This window comes from Sinocyclocheilus grahami, unplaced genomic scaffold (assembly GCF_001515645.1).
Source record: "Sinocyclocheilus grahami isolate Dianchi unplaced genomic scaffold, SAMN03320097.WGS_v1.1 scaffold244.1, whole genome shotgun sequence".
NCBI classification, from domain to species: Eukaryota; Metazoa; Chordata; class Actinopteri; order Cypriniformes; family Cyprinidae; genus Sinocyclocheilus; species Sinocyclocheilus grahami.
Window position 1 is genome coordinate 915,263 of NW_015505423.1, and position 17,488 is coordinate 932,750.

The 17,488-nt window shown below is 35.3% G+C and overlaps 1 protein-coding gene across 2 annotated transcripts in view; it reads right to left on the reverse strand.

The window, feature by feature from the left end:
• Positions 1 to 16,472, reverse strand: part of LOC107598078 (sodium/potassium-transporting ATPase subunit beta-1-interacting protein 2) — a 171,949-nt gene extending 155,477 nt beyond the window's left edge. For both annotated transcript variants that reach the window (XM_016289344.1, XM_016289345.1), the window contains exon 1: positions 15,644 to 16,472. In XM_016289344.1, coding sequence (XP_016144830.1) covers positions 15,644 to 15,697 — 54 coding nt within the window. In that variant the 5' untranslated portion in view covers positions 15,698 to 16,472. The remainder of the gene's footprint in view (positions 1 to 15,643) is intronic.
• Between the last annotated feature and the right edge of the window lie 1,016 nt (positions 16,473 to 17,488).

Here is a 17,488-nt window from a genome sequence, read left to right on the forward strand (position 1 = left end):
GTCAAAAACAATAATAATCAATTTGTCAGTTCCACTTTTCAAACCAAGCCCAATGACAGCAGATCAGCAAAACCTCATTTTAATTTAGTATGTCTAATACAGCTAATATATTCCATAAAGGCTTCTCTTCCTGTGCTCTAAGAATGTAATTACATTTCCACACTGTAATATGAAGCCATCGGCAATGGCCTGAGGCACATTAAAACATGTGATCTGCCAACGTGTGCCCTGGCTAACAATGCCTTCGGTCCTCACAACCTGCTTCCATCAAAACCACCTCATGTGGACAGCACACATCTGCTCCTCTCATTCTAATAGCCTTGATGGAACCCTATAGATACCTTTAAGAAATGAAGGAAATTACGCTGGATTCCAGAGCTCTATAGAGCCACTAACTGTGGCTATCTTCTCATAACAGCCAATAATGTCACCTAAATAGACTAAATTTGGACATACGAAAGAGACGTACAGGTAATTTTGTTTAACAAAGGATTCCAGATAAACAATACCATGGACAACAGTGTAAAGGTCAGTTAAAAATTGGGCAAAATTCAGAATTTAAGAATTAGTGAAACCAATAATACATTTTCAGTTTATGAGCTAGATGTTGAATTAAATTAGCCACATCCAAGACGTTGAATAGGTATCTGACAGGAATTAGAATCACAAAGTTCCATAAGTATATATAATGATATAAATGAAATATTATATATTACAACACAATAATAAATAAAATTATAATTACAAACAACACCAATAAAAATATTTATCCATCCATCAATCTATTAATAAATCACATATGTAAAACATTACATATTATAAAATAATCTATCTATCTATCTATCTATCTATCTACATATAATAAGTTTAATTAAATATTATATATTAATTATATATATACAGTATATATATATATATATATATATATATATTTGCACTGCAAAAACAAACAAAAAGTTGCTGCTTTAAATTCTTAAATTACTTATTCTAAAACAATAAAACTTCCAACAACACTTTACTAAGCCAAAGTTCAAAGTCTGCTTTGGACTTATTTTATTTTATTTTTTGTAGATTTATTTCATTTTACATTTGAATCACAATACTGCGTCCTGTTCGCTTCAAATGCAATTCAAAATTCAAACACTGAATTGGTTAAAAGACCCTGGTTAAAAAAGAGCAGGTGTTGCTCAAATAGCATTTGAAATAAAGAAGGATGACTGTATAGTATGTGCTAGATATGGGATTTGATCCTTTAGACCTGCAGATTCTCAGCTGACCAGAACAGATGTGGAACAGCCCACACCATCAGTGAGAGCGCTTCTTCATCTGAGACATGCCACAATGACAGATCACGCGTCAGGACAGCCCTCGCAGGTCCTGCAGCAATGGAGCCGTCCTTGACCAGGCATGCTGTGGCGCTGTAAGAAAATCTCTTATCATGTTCCGATATGCAGAGGCACAGTCGTAATCAGGCTAAGTGCCATGCTGAGGCGTGAACCCTGCTAAAATGCCATTCCAAGCACCCATAAAACACTTTATGGAAAATAAAGACCGATCTCACTACTAAGTATCGATCGTAAATTATTGTAACATTTGCCGGCAGTCAGCAGAGAGATGTTAACCATAAGTTATCAAAGGGTGTGTGTGGCTGTTCTGCTTGGACATGTTCACATGTCTTGTAAAGCAGCTCGTGGCATTGTTGCCGTCTTCAGATTGGATTACATGTTACCTTCATATTACTGTTACAGCTACATGCAATCAGTTTAAAGGAACAGTTCAACCAAAAATTTTAATTCTGACTATTTATTCTCATGTCATTCCAAATGAGTATGACTTTCTTTCTTCCTTGGTGAAAAATTATGACAGGATTAAACATCCCCTTAAGTTATGAAATTGAAATAGTTCTAAAGAACACAGGAAATGGATAGCAGTAGGCCTATGTATACATTGTAGGTAAAGGCAAACAAAGAAACGTTAAACCTAGATTTTAGCTTGGTTAAATATTTATGATTCCTCTGGCATCAAAAAGCACTCATCCTAAAAGCTTTTCTTATAACAATATGTTCTCTGGAAACAGCCTTTTGAATTACAGGACTGCACGCTTTAAACAAGACAGTTAATACATTATCTTACAATCAATTTATAAAAACATACTGTGCCATATTTTGGATTTATGCATGAAATTGATCAAAAGTGACAGCAGACATTTATAACGTTACAGAAGTTTTCTAAAATCAATATTGTTTTGAACTTTAGAATTTTCTATCCATCATAGAATCCTAAAAAAAATGTATCATAGTTCCCACAAAAATATTAAGCAGTACAACGCTGAGAATAATAAGAAATGTTTCTTGAGCACCAACTCAGCATACTAGAATGATTTCTCAAAGAACATGTGACACTGAAGACTGGAGTAATGGTTCAGCTTTGTGTCACGGGAATAAATTACATGTTAAAATTAAAATAGAAAACAGTTATTATATTAAGTGCAATATTACTTCACAATATTACTGTTTTTACTGTATTTTATAAATCAAAAATTCATATTTTCTTAACTTTCGAACAGTAGTATATGAACACACACACACATTTACTTGGCTATCTGAATGGGGACATTAGATAGACTTCTATTGTTTTTTTTTTAATACAGATAGTTATACACTTTTTAACCTAAACCCACTCCTACCCCTAACCCTCTCAGAAAACTTTCTGCATTTTTCAATTTCAAAAAAACTTTGTTTACTTTATTTTTATACCGGTTTTACAAATGAGGACATCCCCAAATGGATGGTTTTGCTCACTTTTGGGTACAAATTTGTCCCCAAAATATGGTTAAGTAGGTATACACACACACACACAGACACACACACAGTGGTTAATGTATATGTGTAGATACTATATGGCTACTGATCAATTAACACATTTTGATCAGATTAATTACATATGCTGATTGAAGCAACAAATGAATCAAAATTAATCGCATATCAATATTTGCAGAGAGAAACACCAAAATTTGAATTCAGAAGTCAATATATTGTTTATTTTTTCCATATTGAACATAAGTCAAATGCTGTCCTACAGTCTATAGGAAAACCATTTTGCTATCAAGTCTGTCCAGAGTAGATTAGACCAGTGTTTCCCAACCTTTCTTTTGTCACGGCACCCTTTGGAAATTTTAACAAATTTGTGACACCCTACAAAATTAATTTTGTCACAATATTTGAATTTCTAACTTCGATATGATACTTTGAAAAGTATAGATATTCGGTACACCAGGGAAGAACAGAATATAATGTCATACAGATATTTTTTAGATAAAATTATTTTATATATTATATTTTATATATATTTATTTATACATTAGAAAAAATTGTTCATCAATGGTGGCAATCAGTAGGCTAATTTCTAATGAAAAGACCAATTTATATGACAGATTTTAATGTAGGCTTTTATTCATATGTAAACATTGTGAGATAGCTAGTTATAATGGTAATTAAACAAAGTTTTGCTCATGTAGAAGCAGATACATTTGTTTCCTCAATGGAACAGATTTGGAGAATTTTATCATTACATCACTTGCTCACTAATGGACCCTCTGCAGAGAATGGGTGCCGTCAGAATGAAAAACATCTGAAAAAACATCACAATAATCCACAAGAATTTCACATAACACCGTCCTGTGAAGCTATGTCTTGTGAAGCTAAATAAAACAAATGAATAGGGATGGATATCGTTATGGCTTTAACGGTATTACTACTCTTACCCATACTGCTTATCGATTCGGTACTTTAACGGTATTCTTATCGGTACTTTTTGTTTTTATATATATATATATATATATAAGACAAATTAAGAGCTGAATTAACATTGTTTATAGCTTTACCTCATGTCTTCTTTTGTATAATCCTTAGAAGCCAAAAAATTGAATTAGCTTAATAAAACCGCCACAGGGCTAAAGTGTAAGAAGAAGTTTGAATGTTTAGTTCTCTCTTCTATCATAATTAAACAGGGCTTTTCATGTTGCTCCTCCGCGTGAGCGTGATCTCGCTTCTGAATTGCGAATAGCAAAAATGCATCATAGACAAATGTTTGAAAAACAGCTGGCGACTCTGGTGAGATAGAATTTGCAAGATAATGTATATATAGCAATAATAAATGTATGTGTGTTTTATTAATTTCTCCAGTACCGATAGCAGAACCGTTAACGTCAGAGCTTATCGATACTCCGGTCTTTCATAATTTAGCCCCGGGACCGATTAAATACCGGGTTTCGGTACATATCCCTACAAACTAACAAATAAATAAATCTCTTTGTAAGACACAAATTAAGGCTGCACGATAAATCGCATGCGATATGCGCATCTTGTCAGTAAAGCCATTCTGTAATCAGCGGTAAATCTCCATCGTGCAGGCTTTCACATGGAGCAGCATTAACTACACAGAGCCGTTGTTCACCGACAAGCTTTGCAAAACATGCGCAAAATATGATTGTGGTTTTGCGCAGCTTGTCAATGAACAACGGTTCTGTGTAGTTAATGCTGCTCCATGTGAAAGCCCGCACGATGGAGATTTACCGCTGATTAAAGAACCGGCTTTACTGACAAGATGCGCGTTAAATATCGCATGCGATTTATCGTGCAGCCCTAACACAAATCCATCATTAGGGCATTTTTACTTTCCATAATCCATAATGACAGTTCCTCCAATGAAAACGTTCAAACGTTCATCTCCTTTCACATCAAATCCACCAAAATATTTTTCACTAGTAAATGGTGCTTGATTTGTGCATATTTCTCTCTTTCTCTCCACAAAACAACTTCTTCACTGGAGAAAGCAATACAGATAGAGGACTTGTATGTCGTAGACAGTTTGAAGTTGAAAATCTCTTAATAATGGATTTGTTTATTAAAAATATGCCATTTTTGCTTTAATGATGGATGTGTTGTGGATTATCGTGATGTTTTTTATCAGCTGTTTGGACTGCAGAGAATCCATTGGGATCCATAGGTGAGCAAGTGACATAATGCTAAATTTATCCAAATCTGTTCAGTAGGCATGATTCATTTTTTCTATAATTAACCACACTAAATGAATGCGTCAAATTGAAGGCTTTGTCGGTATATGAAGCGAACAGAAGAAACTCACTCCAGCTTGATCACATTTCACTTAGCTGCAAACCACCAAGGGAGGTGATGTCACAATATCATGCACTAAAATACTGTCATTCAACTACATTATCTGTACTCTACAGAAACAGGTTACAACTGGCACGTTAAACATGAAGCAGGAAAAGACTGTGACATGAAATTTCATGTATTGTTTATAATATCTGTACATATTAAACACAATTGTGCATGCTATACTGACTATAAAAGTAACAGCGACTGAGAATAGTACCTCATGTCTTCTTTTGTATAATCCTTAGAAGCCAAAAAATTGAATTAGCTTAATAAAACCGCCACAGGGCTAAAGTGTAAGAAGAAGTTTGAATGTTTAGTTCTCTCTTCTATCATAATTAAACAGGGCTTTTCATGTTGCTCCTCCGCGTGAGCGTGATCTCGCTTCTGAATTGCGAATAGCAAAAATGCATCATAGACAAATGTTTGAAAAACAGCTGGCGACTCTGGTGAGATAGAATTTGCAAGATAATGTATATATAGCAATAATAAATGTATGTTTGTTTTCTTAATTTCTCCAGTACCGATAGCAGAACCGTTAACGTCAGAGCTTATCGATACTCCGGTCTTTCATAATTTAGCCCCGGGACCGATTAAATACCGGGTTTCGGTACATATCCCTACAAACTAACAAATAAATAAATCTCTTTGTAAGACACAAATTAAGGCTGCACGATAAATCGCATGCGATATGCGCATCTTGTCAGTAAAGCCATTCTGTAATCAGCGGTAAATCTCCATCGTGCAGGCTTTCACATGGAGCAGCATTAACTACACAGAGCCGTTGTTCACCGACAAGCTTTGCAAAACATGCGCAAAATATGATTGTGGTTTTGCGCAGCTTGTCAATGAACAACGGTTCTGTGTAGTTAATGCTGCTCCATGTGAAAGCCCGCACGATGGAGATTTACCGCTGATTAAAGAACCGGCTTTACTGACAAGATGCGCGTTAAATATCGCATGCGATTTATCGTGCAGCCCTAACACAAATCCATCATTAGGGCATTTTTACTTTCCATAATCCATAATGACAGTTCCTCCAATGAAAACGTTCATCCTCTGTTGTCCTTTCACATCAAATCCACCAAAATATTTTTCACTAGTAAATGGTGCTTGATTTGTGCATATTTCTCTCCCGATTCAGACAAAACAACTTCTTCACTGGAGAAAGCAATACAGATAGAGGACTTGTATGTCGTAGACAGTTTGAAGTTGAAAATCTCTTAATAATGGATTTGTTTATTAAAAATATGCCATTTTTGCTTTAATGATGGATGTGTTGTGGATTATCGTGATGTTTTTTATCAGCTGTTTGGACTGCAGAGAATCCATTGGGATCCATAGGTGAGCAAGTGACATAATGCTAAATTTATCCAAATCTGTTCAGTAGGCATGATTCATTTTTTCTATAATTAACCACACTAAATGAATGCGTCAAATTGAAGGCTTTGTCGGTATATGAAGCGAACAGAAGAAACTCACTCCAGCTTGATCACATTTCACTTAGCTGCAAACCACCAAGGGAGGTGATGTCACAATATCATGCACTAAAATACTGTCATTCAACTACATTATCTGTACTCTACAGAAACAGGTTACAACTGGCACGTTAAACATGAAGCAGGAAAAGACTGTGACATGAAATTTCATGTATTGTTTATAATATCTGTACATATTAAACACAATTGTGCATGCTATACTGACTATAAAAGTAACAGCGACTGAGAATAGAATGGATGATACAAAAACTCTGTTTTACTTCAACTACGCTTGAATACACATACAAAGCTATATAGCAAAAAATGCTTTTATTCACAGCCATTCTACTGCCCTGCCTCGTTTCGTTCTGCTGAAGCACATAAGCTCTTTTGTCTGTATTCTCATGGGATCACATCCTCTAGGCTCTACCGCTGCAGTGAGAGGTAAAAACGCTTCTGCTGTGGCAACAACGCAGAGGATTTATCAGACAGGTGATACAAATGCATTATGCGTATTCATATTTCCAGACAATAACACAAGGGACTGTTTATTATTAGATCAAAAACTATAGGCAACCGCATTAGGAGAAGATGTTCTAACAAAGTTTGCTGAAACCCAGCCAAACCGCAAAAGATGATGGCTTCATTCCCAGATGCAAAGTGAGGTAACTTTACCGTAAAACAACTTTTGCAAAGTGGCTGGCAGCAGACCATCGGGTGTGGTGGTGAATAATTTGATGGTTTTTGAAGAATGACAGTAGCAACGACAAACAAGCAGAGAATTGGTAGGCTGTCAGCCTAACAGACTAATTAATGGAACTGATTACACAGCTTGAATGTAACAGCATTCACAAATGTGTTCAAAGACTGACATTAAAACATGCATTAAAGATGCAATGTATAATTTCTGTATAGCATTACCTTTAAAAAAAACTGTTAATTAAATGCTGAAATTAATTCAGCTGTCAATGATAATCAAAAGAGATTAATAAAAGTGCATCATAACGACAATTAAATGGCTTTGAATGTTTTTTTAAATATTAGTTTTCACGTTTTTGTTAAAATGTTCATATATACTTCCAGTAAATTAATACATAACCTTTGGATATGTGCTTTAATTTTATATTTTATCACCAATTTAAATGTTATTTATTTAGTTTCAATAAATTAGACGCCATTTTATTCAGAGTAAAATTGACAAAAATTAATGAATATGACATGACAGCATAATATGAATATGACAAGGCATAATATTATGACATTATTATACATTCTAAATAAACTATGCAGTGTTATTTTAATATTATTGAGATACTTTCATAGTTTTATTAATAATTTGAAAAAAGATTTATAGAAATTTTAAGTAATTTTGTAGTGTTTTTGTCATTTTTATTAGTTTGTGTTGTTTAATGTCTATATAGTTTTTATTTTTTGTTTTGTTTTTAGTTTTAGTTATTTAATACATCAAGATTGGAAATGTCGCCTTGTCAACTAGCTGAAAAAATAATTTTAGGTTTTTTATATTAAATTTCAGTTAATATTTATTTTTAAGTAATGAAAATATTTGTATGGTTTTAGTTTTAGTTACCCCTACAATAACCCTCAGACTACAAAAAAAAACGATCTATAAATTACTGCACCACAAACACCAAAAAAACAATTAAAAAAATAATAATAATTATTATTATTATTAAAATCACAATTCAGATTTAAAGTCTGTTAGATGAGCCACTTGAAAGGATTTTTTTCTTTTGAGATTTTTCTGATCTAATGCCAAATATTTTTTTCTAAAACTATTTGTATTCTCAGCAACCTGTCCCGAAATAACCATTAATGTGATTTGTGCACTTTATTATGTGAATGGCTGGGTTGGAAAGGCTGTGCCAAGAACATAAAATGCAAATTCAAATCAAATAGCTTCAGAAAACAAAACCAGCCAAAAGGCATCATAATACACATAATGCATTTCTTGTACTGTTCTTGGCTTTGATGGGTCAAAAGGGCAACTATGAGGAGTCTGGATCCTCCGTGTTCAGCTACCGGGCAACATTCCAACATTTATACCTATTGTTGCTAGGAGACATTCCCGCTAATGTTTACGGCTCGCCTCAATCAAATGGGAAGCTGGCAAATAGCGTGCAGCACAGCACAGGTATCATCAACATAACCTTTTGTGTTCTGAAATCTCACGACTATGAAAGAGGCATCCGGGGCGGGAAAAGAAAGGTTAATTTAATGCAAACGGAAGGAGAGATGTCTGAAAAATGTCCTGCAGCAAAGACTTATTCCCACCGCATGTTTGAGGCACTTATGTTTATTGGTTTTGTTAAGCTGGGAATGATTTATAACATTTGAAAAGTCATTAAATCTTCCTGCCTTTTTAGATTTGGATTGTGGTGTGGAGAAGCCAATTCAATTCACTTGCCAAATATCAAGGACTTATTTTCCCTGAGAGGCAGCTCTTCAGTCACAGTCACAAAGCCAAAGAGCTTCAGTAGTTCGCTATGCTATTCTGTCTCTTGTCAATCTAGGATTCTTTATTGTCAATTTCATGAAAATATTAGCAAACAAACCGATCTGATTCAACAGGCCTACTTACATAACAAATCAGTGGATTGCCACCAAGCACGATGCGAAAGGTTTCCAGTGACATGTGAATGCGAAATTGCTGTCACAATAGCAGCCAATCAGAACATATTTAATCTTGTTATATATGCAGCCTTCATGTAGCTCAAACAGTAGAGAATGGCTCTAGCATCGCTGAGGTATTGGGTTAGATTCCCAGAGAAAGCGAGAACTGATAATATGTGCACCTTGAATGTGAGTCACTTAAATATGTCTTCTAAATGCATAAATGTAAATATTTGATGTTTAATATTCATGGAGTTAGATTAACATCTAATGAGACTGCACTGCAGTAACAAAAACCAAGCAATCAACAAAATTTTGGTAATTTTTGGAAAAAGATAACTTTGCCACATGTCGTTTAATTGTGTTGATGTGTAAGAGAGAAAGTTTGTTTTTAAAAAAGCATGTTAATTAGTCAGTTTAAATTCATGGTGTACAAAAACAATCCTTTTTACATGGTAGAGTTATGGCATCAATGCTTTGATGAGATATGTAAATATTTGGATTCATTATGCAAAAAGGCTTCCTAAACCATCTGTCAGTTTTGGGAAACCAAGGTCACGATGCAAAGGCATTGCACAGCAATTTAGAACAATATTCTGCCAATGAGATTGTTTTGTTTGGCAAAGGGTCTGTTCGAAGTGCTTTCCGTCTGTGCGCTAGAAGTCTGTTTACTTCTAATTCAGAAAAAACGAAACAATGAGAGTTGTCGCAGCACTTTTACATGCTAATGGACAAACTAAATCACATATAATATGCAGTATTAACCTAAAAAAAAATTTTTGTTTGGCAAATCACCTCATTCAGGAGAGTAATTAATTTCAAGAGCACAAGCTTTTCTCCTGCATACAGCTGATTACGATGACGGAAAACAACAATTAAACCTTTGTCTTTGTGTTGTTCCAAGAGGAAAAATGACAGCAGACATTCATACCAGTTAGAAAACAAAACAATTATAGAAATGTGTAGCGCCAGGTGTAGAATATTTCAAGAGAGTTTAGAAATGACCTCAAGAACCACAGGTGTCAGTCAGTCTCTGGGCAATCTGTTATTCGACAATCTAACGAGTAATTTTTTTTCTTTCTTTTTTTTTTTTAAATTTACACTTCTGTTTTTACTCCCAAGGTAACATGAGTTAACAATCAATCTTGGGTTTACTTGAGTAAACATGCATTTGTGGCTGATAATGATTTGTTTCCTATGACAGTACAAGGTGCAGAAGAAAAGCAAAAACAAATAAGAAAACAATAAGATGGATGAACAACATGATCCAAACCTGATTTCATAAATGTATCTGAATTGACAAATGCAGACACTGATTAAAATCAAATCATAAATCTTGAATGCACAGAGCATCTCCTTCAGTAGTTTAATGGACATTAATTTAACATGTTACTCTACTACAATTAATTATTTAAAAAATAATAATAATAATGCATAAAAATGAACACATTTAATCATACTCCCTGTCGCATGCAATTCTACAGGAAACTTGCCAAATCACACTAACTGAGAGCAGACAGCACAAAACGAATAAGGACAGATGGACAAACTCGACTGCAGAACAGATCGCTGTGGACTGTGATAGACTTCAATGATATGGAAATAAAACAAACAATATACTGACTTCTAAAGCCATTTTCTGTGATGTCAATTCAACTCTTCTGCCACAAAAAACTCTTTGAATTAACTACATTTAAGGGATATTCGACTAAATGTTTCAAAAAACATTGATAAGTGTGATTAACCAGCCTGGTCTCATGTTTATACGTAGATATTAATACGTAACATTTACAAGCACAAAACGTACACTTTTGTATGTTTTTATTAATGCTAAAACGTACAATTTAGACGTATTAGATTAGACACAATGACAATTAGAGATATCTGCAATTATTGCACTAGTAAGAAATCGGATTAGAGATATCTCTAAATACTTTATGATAATAATCAGATGCAGTCAAAAAAGGTGATGGTTGATTTAAAAAAGATTGCAATTGAATAAAAGTTTAACTGGCATTGATGACATTTATTAGTAGGTTACATTACGTTGTGCATGGATTCAGGTTTACTTGTGTCGTTATGGCAGCTTGTTTCCGCCATGGAATAAAAAATAAAAGTAATTTGCAGCTTTTTATCTTACAATTTTTTTCTCCGAATTGCGAGATATAAACAATGCGAGTTATAAACTTTATAACTCACAATTCTTTGCACTGTGTTTAGCTGTATCTTGCAATTCTGAGAAAAAAAGTCAGAATTGTGGAATAAAAAGTCGCTATTTATTTATTAATTATTTCTTTATTTAGTGGAGAAAACGCGTGTTTAAGGTGGGGCTACGCAAAGGTGCATTTGCATGCACATTTTAGATATCTATAAAGGAATTTTGACTAGTCACATTGTTAATTCCAGATATCTACATTGAAATTCTTCCTAGTCACAAAGCTAAATGCAGATATCTCCAAAGAAAGATCTTCCTAGTCAAAAATCAGACTGAGATATCCATAATTAAATTGCAGATATCTTTAAATGAGTTTTGACTAGGAATAATTCCAATTCAAGATATCTCTTATTAAGTTTTGCCTAGTCAAAAATCCAATTCAAGATATCTACAACTGTAATTTGACTAGTAATAAATTACTTTCAGATATCTACAAATGTATTTTGGATATCTTTAAGAAATCATGAATTAAAGATATCTGCAATATAATTATGACTAGTCAAACACCAGTTAGAGATATCTTGAATTATAATTTTGACTAGTGTTAATTCAGTTAGAGATATCTCTAATTGAATTATCACTAGTAGAATTGTAATTTGATCACACAACAAAACGAAATGTTATAATTTCATAAGTAAATGAGTAAACAATTTAATAATGCAATTGAAAACAAGGTAATTCATATGACAACTAAAAACTAATAAAATTAAGGCCGCGATTTCAATATTTATAAGGATTCATTTTTAGGTGTCGTCAATACGTCAGTTTTGTACATTTAAATGCTGAAAATACGTAAGTATTTGTACGTTTAGATGCTGAAAATATGTCAGTATTGTACGTTTTAGTGCCTGTAAAAACGTAAGAAAATGTACATTTTATAGAACCACATTTTACGTAAAATACATACGAATTATCATGAGATCACGTTGGATTAACTGCGATTAGTTTGAATAATCAGCATATCATGTAATTAATTCAATCAAAACATTTAGAAACAGAGCAAATAGTTTTACAATATTTATGACAATCCAGATTATAAAAAACACATTTTTGACTATCAACACTAAATGTTCTGCATATTGTAGCTTATTCTGGCCAAGAATTGCCCACTTAGACAGCCTTCTGACCAACATGTAAAATGACCAACTGTTGTTGATAAGGGTGTGCAGGGCAGATAAATCTGAAATCGATGCAGCCACAACAACAGACTGGCCTGCAACAAAATGGTAAAACATTCAAATAATGATGATTCAGTTTCCACAAAAACGTAGAAAGATAACAAAGAAATTAGAGCAAAATTTGAGTGAACCACATGGCCAGACCTTCCCTCAAGGACATAACAGGAGATGTCTGTATGCAGGGGCAGATAAATCTGAAATCGATGCAGCCATAACAACAGACTGGCATGCAACAAAGTGGTAAAATATTCAAATAATGATGCTTCAGTTTCAACAAAAACTTAGATAACAAGGAAATTAGAGCAAGTTTTGAGTGAATCACGTGGTCATAACAGCAACATCAGCAGCAATCTGGTAACATGTAAACAAATATTTCCAACTGCCTGATAAAAAACTTGTGCACGCCTGATTCCCAGAAGTTCCCTTGTGGGCAGCCAATTGGAACAGGCAGATTTCACCAGCTGTATTCATCTTTGCGTACAATATGCATCAGATGGTCCATAGGGAGGCTGTCAAAGGCTGAAGCTAAGAGGACCACTTTGACAACACATATCAAGTTTTTCATCAGCCATAATAGAGTCAAACTATTTTAGCAGATGTCCTTTCTATGAATGCATCTTTGAGCAATCACTATAAACACATCCCTTGAGTATACAATATTATTTTATTTGCTTCCATGTCAAAATGTTGGGCCTCCAGGCCAGTCTGTTGGACCACAGGCATTTATACTTGCCAGACACAAATACCACCAGAGAGAAAACTCTTATAAATGCTTTAACTATGGACATTTTATCTGTGTTATAGCCTTAAACAATAAAAAGGTCTGCTTGGTAATTTAGCAGAGCTGAGTGCATTAGCTCCATTTTCTACAGCCATTCCAACAGAAAAAAAGGGTAACAAAATGCTATTGCGCTCTAACAAATGACTTAATTCCCTATTAATTTAATCTGAATTTTTTTCTTCATTTTTCTTCATAACTACCAATCAATTGTTCATGCTATCTTTTGTTGTAAAAACATACAATGGTTGGGGAAAATTGTGACAAATATAGAAATATCAACTCAGTATATCTTCTCACATAAGATCAAGTAGGAATATAATTGCTTTAATATATATATATATTTTTTAAATTTCTGTATTATTGACACCTTTTATGCTACTGATTATATTAGCTTTCAGGAATAAATGTGATTAAAGCAAAAGTCTATGAGGGACTAACATTATCTGAAGTTTATATATACAGCAATTTTTAATTCATAACGAGTGTGGCGATTGCCTCGACTTCCATGATGAAACCATTACTGGCAGTTACCAAGCAACATATGAGCATTTGCCATTTATGTTAACCTGTAACCAATAACATGTCATGGAGATAAAATAAAGTTTAAATGCAAAGGCATCACAACTTTAGATTTTGGACATTAAAAGGCTTTTTTCCATACAGTAAGTTAACCCTTCTTTTTTTTCTCTCATGAAAAGTGAGAACATTACTGAGGATTTACTTAATAAGTCAATTTAGTTGCTCTCTCTTACTTTCTAAATTGGACAAGAGGCACAAATACAAAACATTGCAATACAAGAATGTGTTTCCAAACCTTAAGCGCATCCAATTGAGAGCATCTCAATTATGCTCAGAATGAACTCTCTCTCAGAATAGAATAATCTCTCAAACATGAGAAAAAGGGGATTGGAAAAGGTCAGAGAAACAGAGAGGACAAAAGAAAGCTTAGGTCAGAAAAAAACATGAACACCCCTCAAAGTTTTGACATCAAACAGAACAAAACCCACCCTAATCCCAAACAATACAAAAGTGCATTATAAGACAACAGCTGCTTAAAAGTAACTTGGGAGTTTATGACATTAGCCTGCTAAAAATGACTCACTTATGACATCACCGTGCTCAAAGACTGGCTTCTAGAGTAAGGTCTGATTAACAGACACCAGGTGGTGACATCACCCACTACGGCTGATTCTTCGGGATAATGACCTGCGTGATACATTAACCTACAAACGTCCATTTGGATTAGTGTAGTCACGCTTGCCAGTTGTCATGTGATCTATCACGCACGCCTGATCCACCATGCCAGCTGGTAGGCAATGGTGAGACTGTCTCTAGCCACTATCCATTACAGAGTGATTCAAAAGGTGTCACAGAGATATTCTGGGAAAAGTAAAATTACTCAGTTCTGTGAATTCTTACAAACACCAGACTGAAATCATCTTTTCAAATGGGACTAGATTAGAAAACATTCTTACGGTTAAAAAAGCCTCTCAAGCTCTAGCAGAAGCAATAAGTAATCGTTTTCTGCTTTAGTAGGTCGATGAGACTTGGCTTAGCTTCTTTAACTTAAAACTCCTAATTGGCTGTCAGGACCCGTGGTAGTGGGAAGATAAGCATAAATGATAGTGGCCCCAGGCTCATGACACAAGCCCAGCCTTCATGAACACCATCATCCCTCCGGTGTAATATAACGAGGCAGGGTTTCCACATATAGCCCCACATTATTTCCACTAAGATTACTCACGGCCACATACATCTAGTGCTGTATTACTGACCACTTGTCGGGTGGACGCTTGGGCTCTTGAGTTCTCGGGTTCACTTCTAGGAGACACTACAGTTTTTGCATCATTACAAGTGACTGACACTCCTCTTTGACCCAAACCTAAGTCCACAACTGTATAAAATCACATCAAATAACCTGGCACAGGCTTCCAGAAACCAATTCAGATAAAAAAAACCTAGGTGAGTAACCCGAAAGGCTGTAGGTTCAAACCCTATGAACTTTCACCCAAGCTTACTACAATCAGACAGTCCCTGTTCACCAATTTACCAGTTTTCTTATTAGACTGAAATGCAGTTTGGTAATTCAGCATCTAGGCTGGTAACCGGAAGGTTGCCGGTTCGAATCCATGAATTATCACCATCACCGCAGGTTTAGAAATTACATAAGCGTTATCACTTACCAATTGCATGCCGCATATAAATGCCAGCGTGCATCTACCACTGCAACAGCCCATCTTGCCCTCCTTCGAGTCCGTGTTTCCACGTGGGTCGCTGTAACTCCACAAGATAACGCCGAGGCAACGGGTTTAAATGGGTCTTTCTTCACTCCAAAGGCGATAGACGCGAATCAAATACGCCCTTCCGATAAAAGCGCTCCACAATGTAGGAAGAAGATATGAAGAAAACTGCACGTGTTTGTTAGAAAAGTAGAATTGAGCTGTAATGCAAAGTCAAAGAGATACGAACAACACTTCTCTAAGTTAGTGGAGAAATAACGGTAGCTCCAAATCCAGCACTGAAAGACATGTCAATGTGATCTTCCACGGGTCCGTGTCTGAGAAACAAAGCCACCCAGTGTTGTTTACGCTCTCATTGCTCCTCCCTCGCGAGAAAGAAACCGAATTAACACATTTTAAGCAGCAATGATTTGCTTTATTTCTCTGGAAGCCGCAGCGCGCGTGTTTAGTAGTACAAGCAGGAAATCCACGGGATGGTGATACGAGGACAATAATCCAAGCGCGCGTCCTGTATGAGCCTTTCAGTGTCTTCTCGGGTCCCTCAACTACTATTGGTCCCTTCCAGAGTTAACTTGCACGGTGTAGAGGAGGACAAAGAAGCGGTGCATCTTGCACCATCTGACACTCCAGATTGAATGAAGCGCACGCGGTGCTGCTCTCCGAGGGGATGCGACTCGGTTTGTTTCTCACGCAGCGGCTGGTGCTGATGCTGTACAGAGCGCAGATGAGGACCTGGACGTCCCTCAATGCACCGGATGAGCTCTCTGCTCCCTCTCTCAGTGGGCGTGAGAGCAACACGATAGGGAAATAATGACTGTGTGGTGTTGGGGGGGGAAGATGCATATATATATATATAATATAACGGGCTGTAATTGCTTCATTCGCCATCAGGAAATTCCAGGTCTGAATTTAAACGACTCCTTCAAAGTCTAAAATGAAAAGAAATGCTCTTGTTTGCAATGTAACAAGTCGTTTCATAAGCTTCCATTATTGTAGTTGAAAGGCTCTTTTGAAGAGACTTTTTCTGCAGCACCGTTTTGGCTGCTTATGAAGGGATTTATTTCGCGATAACTGACTGCCCCGCGTATTGGCCACTCACAATATAATAATAATAAAATAGACACACATAAAATATTAATTTAAGATGAAATAACTTTATAATTTTAGCTATATATATTAGCTTCCGCAAAAGAAAAAAATATAGTCCACTACACAAGAATCTGCTATAGCAACAAGACTGAACACTAGGCGCGATCACTCTTATCAGTTATTTTAATAATAGGCTACCTAAATCCTCCGAGGTTATTTTCAGTAGGCTACAGTCGATAACTGAGGCGCAATATTTTGTTTTTATCAAACGATACGAGTCCGCGGTGTGATACGAGACATTAAAGTATTTCCAAATATCTGACCGCTGAATGCCGCGATTGACCAATCTGAATAAAGTATTCCATAGAGCCGTGTAATAATGTGCAATACATTCTTCACATATATGCATAGGCGGAGTGTGAACCAACTCCAGGGTAAGGCTAAAAGCAGCCAAATATATTAAACATCATAAACCCGTCTTTTTAGGCAAAAAAAAAACAAACAGACATGGGTGTCATGTAGGCTAAAAAAATTGTTTAGTGGGACTGAATTTGTATTTAACGTGATTACAATTTAATAAAAACGTTAGAAATTGATAATTATATAATGCAGGGGTACTCAAGTTCAAAGGCCACGCGGGCCGCATTTAAACTAGCCTACATAATATGCGAAGGGCCACAAATTACAATTTGCATCATC